General features: G+C 44.8%; 1 protein-coding gene across 3 annotated transcripts in view; it reads right to left on the minus strand.

The window, feature by feature from the left end:
* Positions 1-3,146: 3,146 nt before the first annotated feature.
* Positions 3,147-12,623, minus strand: part of PLEKHA8 (pleckstrin homology domain containing A8) — a 60,102-nt gene continuing 50,625 nt past the window's right edge. For all 3 annotated transcript variants that reach the window (XM_005673281.3, XM_085005626.1, XM_085005625.1), the window contains exon 14: positions 3,147-8,886. In XM_005673281.3, coding sequence (XP_005673338.1) covers positions 8,689-8,886 — 198 coding nt within the window. In that variant the 3' untranslated portion in view covers positions 3,147-8,688. The remainder of the gene's footprint in view (positions 8,887-12,623) is intronic.

Here is a 12,623-nt window from a genome sequence, read left to right on the forward strand (position 1 = left end):
AGATTTTTAGAATACAAGAGACTGATTTAAGTGGTTTGAGAGGGGCCTACACACCAGTGTTTTGTTTTTGTTTTTGCTTTTTAGGGCTGCACCTGCAGCATGTGGAAGTTCCCAGGCTAAGGGTCGAATCGGTGCTGGCCTAGACCACAGCCATAGCAACTCGGGATCTGAGCCACGTTTGCGACCTACACCACAGCTCACAGCAACACTGGATCCCTGATCCACTGAGCAAGGCAAGGGATCGAACCGGCATCCTCATGGATTCTGGATTTGCAGAATCCAAATTCCTCCAGTGGGGGTAGGATTAGTTGAATTTGTTTCCGCTGCGCCATGAAGGGTACTCTATAGACATAAGTGTTTTAATTTGCTTCTTTAAGTCCTTCTAGTGATTCTAATGCACAAACAGGGCAGAGATCCATGAGCCAGACTTTGTCTTCTAAATATTCATAATTTGATATGCATTAAGGACCATGAAGCATTTTATACCTACATTAATGAAGGCAAACTATAAAAGAGACATTTAGTTAGTATTTTTTGAGCAGTCAAGAAAACAGGAAGAAATAGATGTGTATGGCTTTGCTTCAAAATATTGTTACCTTGCTGGGAAACAGAACCAACCCACCTGAAAGAAGCAGGGAGCCCCATCGGAGGTAATGCTCAATTTCTAAGACAGTTCTGGAATCCTTCCATGGACAGGAAAGGCGCTGTGGGGTCCTGGGCACACTAATTTGAAGAAGGTCAAGTTCCTGATTTAGTGAGGGAGGCGGCTATATTGGTAACTAAAACATACACCAAAGCATTAGTTGTTTCCATGTACTCATGCTTCCCATCCTTAAGATCTAGTTGATGTGGTATTGTTGAGAAGTGTGGGAAGTCTTTAGAGATGAAATTGACAGCCAGGATTTTCTGAAGACGCTCAATCTGGGCTCTCGGGAAGGGAAAAGGGCATTGCAAGTTCGTAAAGGAAACTGAGCCATGGCAGGGAGTCACAAAGGATTTTCAGGTTGGAAGACAGTGATAGGTGGAAAAGGCACAGATTCCAGACATCCAGGCTGTAGCCACTGGGGGTGTGGAGGCTGGGGCAGGCCTCCGTAAAAAAGGGGGTAAAAAAGGGGTCGAGAGCATAGAAGTCAGGAAGGAGTTTAGGGTGTTTCTTGCCCGAGGGACTGGAGTAATGCTGATGTCACTGACTTAGAGGGCAGAGCTTAAGAAACAAACACGTGGGGGTTTTTTTTGTTTTTTGTTTTTTTTTGTCTTTTTAAGGGCCGCACCCACAGCATATGGAGGTTCCCAGGCTAGGGGTCCAATCGGAGCTGTAGCCACTGGCCTACGCCACAGCCACAGCAACCCCAGGTCCGAGTCTTGTTTGTGACCTACACCGCAGCTCACGGCAACGCTGGATCCTTAACCCACCGAGCGAGGCGAGGGATCAAACGCACATCCTCATGGATGCTAGACGGGTTCCTTAATCACTGAGCCATGACAGCAACTCCAAGAAACAAATAAGTTTGGACTTGGGGTTTCGGACGAAGGTAGGGCATTTAAGGGCAGGTGATCAGGAGGCAGGTGGGGCTGGATCGGAGCGCTGAGACTACAACCCAGGTGAGTGTAAAGGGCGGTGTGCAGGGAGGCTGCCGCCTGGAGCCGTGGAGATGCGTTATTTTAGCCAGTTTGCAGGGAAGTGAGTAGTAAGGTCTAAACCAGGAGGAAGCAGGCAGAGATTCATCCATCTCCCCACCATGATTCACAAAACCCTGGGGAAGAGGTTTGGTCCATAAAGCACAATGGTCAGGGGCCACGTCATGAAGGCCTCAGAAGCTGGATTTGACTCTTAAAACACCTAAAAGCTTTTCGGCAATACCTTGGGCTGTCAAGGCAAGGCAAAAAGCCCTAAAACTGGTGACACACTTGGTATGAGCAGAGATGTGACAACTCCGTTCTCGGAGGAAGGAGATGTGTTTACCCGGTGAACCACTCGGACGTGGCTGGGACCTCAGTGCCAATGTCAGGCCATCAACACTTATCAATTCTTACCAACCAAACCATCCTGCTGCAAAGGCACCCTCTACGCTGTGCTTCTGGAGAGAGTGACGGTGATGACGGGGGCCAGGACGCGGGTGTGTGTGTGAGAATGTGTGTGTCTGTGTGCTTGGACATCTAAGTGATCTGTGTGAACGTGAGAATAAAAACATCAGCTCCAGGACGGTTCCATTTCTTCTTGCTCTTTGGGTTTCCCGATCGCTGCCACTAGGCCCAGATTTTCCAGGTGTAGCCACGATCTTGTAGAATAGTAAGAGACCAGAGAATGTAGTATTCCCAGGTTCTGGAAGAACAAGAGGCAGCAAACGTCCCCTGTCCTCAGCTGGTCCCTATCACCACAAGGCATCTTTTCTCTCCGGCCCACAAGAAACCAGGACAGATATCCAAACACGGTCTCTTTCGAACCCACCTTGGTTCATCTTCCAGGAAGCTTGTCTGTTCACAGCCCCCAAGTACCGCTGAGGGCGCAGCTGAGGCAGAGCAACCGACTCTCTTCACACACACCCATCTGAGCACTCTGCTCCAGGCAGGTGTGGAGAAGGCAGGAGGTGGCCAGCTGGTCCTTACACAGCTGTCTCTGGCACTACAGATGTTTAAGATGTATGAGAACAAAGCTATTACAAAAAGGCTCCCAAAGTTTTGCAGGGGACTTTTTTTTTCTTCTTCTTTTCTTGTCTTTTTAGGGCCGCACCTGCGGCATATGGAAGTTCCCAGGCTAGGGGACGAATCAGAGCTGCAGCCGTCAGCCACAGCCACAGAAATGCAGGATTGAGCCATGTTTTCGACCTACACCACAACTCATGGCAAATCCTTAACACACTAAGTGAGGCCAGGGATCAAACCCGTGTCCTCATGGATACCAGTTAGGTTTTTAACTGGCGGAGCCACAACGGGAACTCCCTGTGCCTCAGTCTTCTCATCTGTAACTTGAGGATAATAGCAGTACCTGCCCTATAGCGTGATTCAGAGGATTAAATGGGTTAATATTTGTAAAGGGCTTGGAATGATGCCCAGCAACGAAGTATCTGCCCCACAAATGATACTCACTATTGACACAATCAAGTAAAAACCCCCACAAAAACTTTTTAAGGAAACACTTGATAAAATACTTTAAAAATAAGTTTATTATAACTAATGAATATAAAATCTGACAGACATTTTCAAACATGTTTCAAAAAAAGTAAATCCCTCCCTTGTTCCCCTTCCCTGCAAGAGACAGAGTAAGAACTTGGACAGAGTTTTACATGAAACCTACACATGAAATTCTCATTTATCAGTTGATCCTTAAAGGCTCCAACACATTATATTCTAAGTAAAGGTCCTTTAAAATTAAGAAATCAGCAAACCACTGGATACTTGCTTTCAACTGTCATTATGATGCTCATTCAGAACAGCTAACGTCAGACGGCATGTGACAGATATTCAAAGTGCATGGATCTATGAAACCACAGATATTCGAGATAATACTGGGGGTGGAATGAAACATTGACTTAAAAAAGCAATCCAAGGAAATCTATGTACATTGTAGCCTTTGGCATCTGGTCTAATGTGTTTCTTCTTTATAGAGACATCATTTTATTCAACCTATTAACCAGAGTAAATCAACTTTAACGCATGTCTCATCTGACACGGATTGTCCACAGCCAATGTCGCATGAGGTAGTTAGGCTGTTTACTAACGTTCTAGTGAAAATGTCATGACAGAGGGGGCTCATGCATCAAACATGCCATGAGACTGGCTCACCGGCCTTCGGGAAAGCAAGAGAATTACTTCTAGATCACCTTCTTGTCACCACTGACTCCACATACACCTAAAGTCACACATACGTAGGAGTTTGTGTGGACGGATCAGCTTTGCCAGGGGTACCAACCACCCCAAGGTGGTTCCTGTTTATAAAGTACAGGGAGGAAATACTGACCACACTTTAAAATACATAAAAGTAGAAAGGATGGTGCTTAAAACAAGCAAATCTCTTTGTTGTGATCTCACATCGCTTAGTTAAGAACATTTGTTCATTCTGAAAGAGAAATGATGAATCAAAAAGGTTAACTGAAGAATTTTGAAGACTTTTGCACTGCAGAGTAGTGGTGTTTTTTTTTTTTTTTTTTCCTTTTAGTGAAAGGCTGTATAACAGTGGGGAAGACAGATCAAAGCCTGCGGCAACCGTTCCACTGACGATGCTTCGTGGGACCCCCAGTGCCCTGATGAGGCAGTGCCACGCGAAAGCACGCAGATGGCCTCTGTACACAGGCCACTGCCCAAGCCAGGATGGGGCTGGGGACATTTCCAGAGGTCTAGTGGACAGTATGTTCGTGGAATTGCTGAAAGAACCCTAACACCCTTGTAACAGACAAGCAGTCTTAAAATACTATTAGACAGCTGGCGGTATTTTTATGTCACTATTATGAACCCCTGAGTAAGCAACTGTGGACCACAAAGGGCCGTCCGGAAGCAGAGTGTCTTCCTATGTGCACGTCACAGGGACACAGGTTGCCGGAGACACTGAGGCTTGTGTACAGGCTCCACCAGATCAAAAGAGCATGGAAGTCAGGCTGTCCAAGACCAAACATTAGCTCTGCTAACAGGACAATGGCTTACAACAGACTATAACTTATCAATTCTAAATCTAAAAAAATTTTTAAAGGTTGATAGTTCACCTTAAAAAAAGAAATGAAACATGAGGGTGGGAAAGCTCAAGAGTTGTTAAAACCTAAGACTAAAATCCGAAGCAACTAAAATCATTTAATTGATGATTCAGCAATGCACCATTATGAAACCAACTTCTTGTAGAACATGGTAGTTTAGTTGGGGGGAAAAAAAAAACAACCATAAAAACAGTTGTCTTTCAGAACGTTTTCAACATCACATCATCTCGTATTGATCCTGACCCTCTGACCCACCCTACCGGCTTACATATTTCTTCATATATGTGCTCTGCACAATCAGATCAGGTTTCTTTAATAAGATACCTCTTGGTTCAGCTCTTCTACCTCAAATTAAGTATACTTTATTCACTGATCCCTACCACATATTTTTAATTAAAAACACTTTTCTGAAAATAAAAAGTTGAAAGCATTCACTTTTGGAATTATGTATGTGTCCGTATAAAAAATTAATGATCAAAAGAGAGAAGCGAGCAAACCTTTCCAGCAGCACTCATCTAATACCGGACGGCCTTTTCTAGATGCTGCACATCACGGCAGTCACCTGCTTCGCAGCTACGCATGGGAGCAGGATGCCCACTGACTGCGCACCTGACCCTGGCTGGGTCTAGGCCTGACATTCCACCTCCATACGAGAAGCTGCTGCTAGGCACGGTGCAGCACAGCTAAGAGGGGGGTGGGGGTGGTGCTCTGAGGGGGGTGCTGTCTGCAATCGTTGGGAATAGAGAGGAGGAGAGAGAAGTGCAGGGCTCAACTACCGAGTTCAGACCTCCCTGACGGTGGAATGTGATATTTGGGAAGTACTGATGTTCAGAAAGACACGAAAATAAGGATGAGGCGCCTCAAGCCACGACTTAAGCATCCTAACACACGCTGCCTTTCAAAGTCAATCCCTGAGGACTGAAATCCCCAAGCCACTGGATCAAGAGGGGATAAGAAAACCACCTACATCTCAGAGTCACAAGTTGGTTTTGACCCCTAAGAGTATCCCTTTAACTTGACATTTTCCCAAGATTAGCTACAAAGAATCAAATCTGCTTTCAAAGGACAAAAGAAAACTGCCACCATTGAAAGGGTTTTATTCCGTTCGTCAGATCAAATTAATCCCTCCTAAGCGTAAGCCTGGCTTCTGCTGTGGGCAGAAGTGCCGATGTGATGAAGTGACGTGTGTGGAAGTGCCCTCCGGAAGCTCCTCCACATGCTACTTATTAGCTTCTACTGATACTGAGAAGCTGCGCTGCCCTTCCTTCAGGACCTCTCCAAAGGTCCCTCTGGAGAAGGAATCCTAAAACTGAGCAAGCGAGCAAGGTGACCACTCCGCCACCCAACACACTGGCGCCTTCCCGTCTCCTCTCGCTGTCAGCGTGGAAGAAAGCTTCGCTGTCCCAGGAATCTTGGAGGATTGCGGAGAGAAAGCCTTAACCATCGTTTCTCTTTTTCCTTTTCTTAGGTAGTAAATGCACATCAGCACAAATGATGGCTTTAAATAACACGGAGAAACAAATAGTGTAGCTCCAAGAGGAGGCTCTTACTGTGCCAAGCTTCAGGGCAAGGTGAATCTGTCATTTGGTATGAGGTTCAATTTCCAGAGCTTTACATATCTTAGTTAAACTTCACATGCTCCAGTGAGGAAAATACCTATCTTTCTGTAGGGTTGGAAAAGTACTGGGTATTTAATGTAACTTATTCAAGTGACTCAAGCTTCTCTGCTCTGGGGTCCAAACGATCCGAGGTAATGTGAAACCCTTCCTCCTTCTCTAGAAAACAAGGTCATTTACACCTTTCTCTCTGCCTGTATTCAGAGCCCAGGTGGAGAACCTGAGGTTCTTTCAGTGAGCCCACCTCTCTCCAAGAGTCCACACCAGGTCACCTGAGCGACGGGGAGGTCCGGCATTTGCTCGGAATGTCAGGCTTCACGACACCCACAACCTCCTGAGCAGCCCTGCCCCGTGGTACAACGCCTCATGTGTGTTCATTCAAGGTAAAGCAAAGGCTGGTGGCTTTTTCTTTTTCCCTTTAGGAGGCTCCGTCAAGGGCAGAAAGTCTAAATCATCCCCTGGTCCCATGACCATATTCACACTGGTCAGAGAGGGGGTCCGCGCTCATCACTCGTGGGAGTGGGGAAAGACAACACGCACACCCTCACAGCTGCCATCAGCAGGCGCTAAGACACAAAAGAAACCTCATTTTAGTGCGCTTTTTCTCCTCAGCCTTAAAACATTTGATGTTGCTTTTCTAAGCTCAAGCATTTTCCCTAAGTCTTTAGTGAGCAGAGTACCTGCTTTATTAATTTGAGCTCCATAAATGCCCATTTGTTTAAAGACAAAATCAAGCCCCTCCCTGCATTAATCTCTTGCCTAAGGAGATCTCTTTGGGCTGGGAAGAGTAGCCTCTAAGGCTCTCATAGAGCAGTCATCTACGCCCTGCAAAGGCCCTGGGGAATTACCTCGCGCCAGCACCTGCCACCTACCTTAAGCATGTAGCCTGTGATGGGGAGGCACCCCTGCTTCTCCCCAATGCCCATTCCTGGCAGCCTGGCCTGAGAGACGAGGGCCACAGTCCTGGTGTCACACTCTTCAGGAGAATGCCTACACAAGGCTGTTTTATCAAAAAGACTTAAATCCCACCTTTAACCTGGGACGTGGTCCTGAAGCTTCTGAAATTGATAAGCTGCATTTAGCTCACCCTGCATTATTAAGCCAAGATTGATCAGAGAGCACGTTTAGAACTGTGGGCCCAGACGGCAACACGAAGGCCTGCTGGTTCAATTAAGAAAGCTGCCGAACAGCCCTGCTGCCCTTCTCACTCTCCCCTTTAACTGCTTCACTTCAGCAACGGCCTCTTCCTTTTTGAAGAAAAAGGACACATCATTTAGTTCATGCAGAAGACTGGGAATTCCGTAAGCCGGAATTTAATCTAGCGATTCATTCTCCAACTCCATATGCACAAGAATAACTTAGAAAGTTTAGTCATATCCGAGGTTTATTATCTTGAGTCCCACTTCCACAATCCTGGTCGTTCAGGTCAAGATAAGGCCTGTGAACTTGCTGTTTAGACAAGCACTCCCAGGCACTTTGAGGCAGAGGTGGCCCGGATCACACATGGGAATCACGTGGTTCCTCTACAGAGCGGCTGTGTGACTGAGCGCATCTCCTGACCTCTAACTTTCACCTTTAAAACCGGGAAGCAATTCCTGAATGTCACGCTTTTGCTGTGATGTCCAACTAAGATGATGCAGAGACCAGCAGGCTGGCAAAGGGTGCACAGACGGGTCACCTCAGAAGACCTGTCCTAATCTTTCTGTCCAGTCCTCCAGCTTGGAGCCAGGACACGCCACTCATCTCTTCAGAGCCACAGCCTCCCACCTGTCAATAAGGATGGCACTGCTTGGTCGCACCAATGCCCCGGACACCTGGCCCGCTCAGGCTCATCGGGCCCCAGAGCCACAGGGAAGAAGATCTCTGCAGGACGTCCAGGAACAGCAAACTCCATCTCAATAGCTTCAACACAGGGGCCTGGCGCCCTCCACGTTCTTAGTCTAGCTTTAAACTGACTGCAACACTGCCTAGGAGTCATCATCTCTGATACAGAATTTGTTCCTTTTCAGTTTGGGTTTGGGTAGCCCATCAAAACCAAAAGCTAAACAAAGAGACAGACAAGCCAAAAAAACCAAACACAACACTAACAGAGTCCTCTGCCAAATCTGCTCCTACAACTGCCGTTCACATCTATATAACAGCTATGATTTGGTTTCCAGGAGGCCCTTTGAACTGAATATATATAGCACCTTGATTTTTAAACACATGAAACATATATGCATTTAAAAAATTACATATAAAAGCACTGGGCTTTGCTTCCTCCTCTCCATACTCCCAAGCAAGGGACTGAAGAGGGTTGAAGCTGCTGCTGGAAACTAAGCAGGGCAACAAAACACTTGAGCAAACTTTATTCCCTGAAGTTAAAAGGCGGCACTGCCCTGCAGTCGTCATACCACCTCGTCAGACTCCAGTCCGTGGATCTCGTATAAAGTGTCCAGTATCGCCAGCTGCTTTTCCATGGCAGGGAGGTAAAGGCTGAGGTCCCTCTGCATCCCAACACTGAAAGCTGCTTTCTGGTGGTCGCCTTCCTTTATGGTTAACGCAGCCACAAAATCTTCATAGGATGGAGCTGCCCTCAGAGCTAACTGCAAAAGAACTGCCCGTGAGAAGCTGCACCACAGCTTGCACATGCGTACACACACGCTTGCACACATACACAGAGCTGAGGAGAGCAAGAGCGAAAAAACAGGAATACACTCCTCCAGTGTGTGGACTCTAAAATTACACTTAAAGCAGCAAATCAAGTAACGTGAACCTTTTTTTAAGGCTAGAAGCAGCAAGTGTGTACTTGGGCCATCTTGATGAAAAATGCCATCGAGTCTGGGAATGCCGGGAGAAAAGAAATTTGAGAAAAGCTCTTTTCTCTCTTTTTCCCCCCTCAGCTTTATTTTTATTTTTCACATTCTTGTAAATATTCTTTTCTATTATGGTTTATCATAGGATATTGAATATAATTCCCTGTGCTATACAGTGGGACTTTTTAAAGTTTTAATTTTATACTGAAGTATAGCTAATTTACAATGTTTCTGTTAAATTTCAGGTGTACAGAAAAGTGATTCAGTTACATAAAGCATATATCCATTCTTTTTCAGATTCTTTTCCCATATAGGTTACTCCAGAATATTGGGTATAGTTCCTGTGCTATAGGTCCTTATTGATTATCTATTTTATATGTAGTAGTATGTATATGTTAATGCCAAATTCCTAATTTATGCCCCTCAACACACTTTCCCTTTGGTAAGCATAAGTTTGTTTTTGAAGTCTGTTTCTGTTTTGTAAATAAATCCATTTGTACCCTCTTAAATTCCACATATTAGTGATATCATGGTATTTGTCTTTGTCTGACTTACTCCACTTAGTATGATAATCTCTAGTTTCAACCATGTTGCTGCAAATAGCATTATTTTATTCCTTTTTTAATAGGTGAATAATATTCCATTATATATATACACACACACATATATATATACACCACATCTTCTTTATTCTTTTCTCTGTCAATGGACATTTAGGATGCCCCCATGCCTTGGCGATCGTTAATAGTACTGCAGTGATTACGGGGGTGCATGTGTCTTTTCAAATTATGGTTTTCTCCAGATAGATGTCCAGGAGTGGGAATTGCTGGATCCTATGATGGTTCCATTTTCAGCCTTTTAAGATACCTCCATATTGTTCTCCAGAATGGGTGTCCTAATTTACATTCCCACCAACGATGTAGGAGGGTTCCCTTGAGAAAAGCTCCATTCTCATTCAGTGACCCAGACACTTGCTGCTGAGTGCTCAGAACTACCTGTATGCATGTTGCTACCAGGCTCTGTGCATGGCCAACCTGGCAGGTGCCTCATACTCCATATACTCATCTCCATAGACTTTCCTTGCATATCCTTTATTTCCCCCCACATGGATAATATTTCCTTTGTTTTCTTGAATATCTTCTAAAATGGAAGGGGCTATCGTTTGTTGTTGGCTTGTGCGCTGATGCTTTAAGGTGTTTTACTCCAGCTAATTATTTAAGAACCTTGTACAGTTTCGATCCCTATTTTACATATGGGCACCACACAGCTAACGAGTGCCAGGGCCAGGATCTGAACTTAGGATGGTCGTTATGCTTTTTCAAACATACCACTTCCCTGACAGAAAATTTCCTAAGCTCCTTATAGCTCCCTTCCCTCTGCCTTCGCAGGCCAACTGTTCCCTAAGCTTGCTAAAATCTGCTATCTGGCATCTACTGGGTTGGCTCTGCTGAGATCTCTAGAGACTTATCAGAATCTTGAATTATCATTCTGCAGTTGCTTTCGTGAGCTTCCTTATGTTGAAAGCCTTTGAAAACCAACACCCCCTCTCCCCCTTTTCACAACTGCAGAGCAAATGGCATTATCACGCAGGGGTTAAAGCACAAGCATGGGTGTGGAGACCTGGACTTGAATCCCAAACCTCTGACAGATTAGCTTGAGGAATTTAAGCAAGGAGTTTAAACTTGTAGAACTTCCGTTTCCTCATCTGTAGAAAACAACTGATACCGCTTTCCTTATTTGAGGGATTAATGAGACATGTAGGATGTGTTTATTTCATTGCCTGGCACACAATAAATTCACAAATAATGGCAGGAGTACAAGGGAGAGCAGAGAGTGACGGGAAGACAACTGACCTAAAATGTAATGTGAGAAAATCTCCTAGAACTGAAGAATATGGGTCTCCAGATTTAAAGAGCTCTCCAAGTGCTCAGCAGAATGAATGATAAAGCCTCAAAGGAGAACATGAGGACATTTTAGAATGTGGGGATAAAAAAAAATAGATCCTAAAGGCATCTAGAAGGAGGTGAGGAAGGTTTATACACAGTGGAACATGAGATTTTGCAACAGTACTTCTAGAAGCTTGAGGACAACCGAGGAATGCCTTCAAAGTTCTGAGGGAAAACTGCTATTAACCTAGAATTCTACACCAGCCAAAGCAACATTTTAGGGAAAAAGGAGTAGAATAAAGACAGTTTCACACACACGGTAATCCCCAAATTTAGCTCCCTTGCACCCTTTCTTAGGAAGCTACTAGAGGATGGATACCATCAAAAAAAGGAACTAGATCAAGAATTAGGAAGCCAAAGGACCTGGGAAATGAAATCAAGGTGAAGTAAGGATTCGATATGGGATAATTTGTGAAGAAAAGTCCTAGGGCGGAGTTCCCGTCGTGGCGCAGTGATTAACGAATCCGACTAGAAACCATGAGGTTGCAGGTTCGGTCCCTGCCCTTGCTCAGTGGGTTAAGAACCCAGCGTTGCCGTGAGCTGTGGTGTAGGTTGCAGACGCGGCTCGGACCCCGTGTTGTTGTGGCTCTGGCGTAGACCGGTGGCTACAGCTCCGATTCAACCCCTAGCCTGGGAACCTCCATATGCCGCAGGGGCGGCCCAAGAAATAGCAAAAAGACAAAAAAAAAAAAAAAAAAAAAAAAAGAAAGAAAAGTCCTAGGGCAACAGTAGTACAATAACTTAGTCTAGAAAGTTTAGAAAGAGTTTAGAAAGTTCTGAAAGGGAAGACTAAAAAAAACCCCACAGACTGATACATTTGTGAGTTCAAAATGATGGTGATTGGACAGACTGGATGGTGCAGGGAAAAATATAAAACTCATATAATGAAGAACAAAAAGAAATCATAGAATTGTGGCTCATCATCATAATATAAGCTTGTGATATAAGGTGGAGACAGGGGAGGTGAGGAAGTGAGAATAGGTCTAAGAGAACTAAATTCTAATCTATAACAGAAAGTCAACATTAATTAAAATTGGTAAGGCCACAAAGAATAGTAAATAGTTTTAGAATTACAGAGGTATTGGCCTTTTTTCTTTTTTGGCCACGCCTGAGAGGCATGTAGAAGTTCCCAGGCCAGGGATCAAACTCAAACTTGTGCCATAGCAATAACCAGAGCCACAGCAGTGACAATGACTTAACCCACTGAGCCATCAGGGAACTCCTAGAATTAGAGAGGTATTGGAAGGAATAGCCAAAGTAGTTCAAAGTGGCAACCTCTTTTAGTGAGTCTGGAAAGCATGGAACAAAAGGACTGTTCTTTTCTGCTATAACCATTTCTTCTTCTTTGTTTTTTTGGCTGCGCCTGTGGCATATGGAAGTCCTCAGGCCAGGGGTCTAACCATGCCATAGGAGTAACAATGCCGGATCCTTAACTGCTAAGCCACCAGGGAACTCCTATTATAACGTTTTTGGACTTTGTGATAAAAAACGAAACAAAACTCAAGGTACATAATTTAAGTAGAATAAAAAATTTTTAAAGCTTCTCCGGAGTGGGGCCCAGGACTATGCATTTCTCAAAGG

The sequence above is a fragment of the Sus scrofa genome, chromosome 18 (genome assembly GCF_054392235.1).
Source record: "Sus scrofa isolate SSC_HxYL_T2T_F1_AM1 chromosome 18, Sscrofa_HxYL_maternal_Yorkshire_Landrace_v2.0, whole genome shotgun sequence".
NCBI classification, from domain to species: domain Eukaryota; kingdom Metazoa; phylum Chordata; class Mammalia; order Artiodactyla; family Suidae; genus Sus; species Sus scrofa.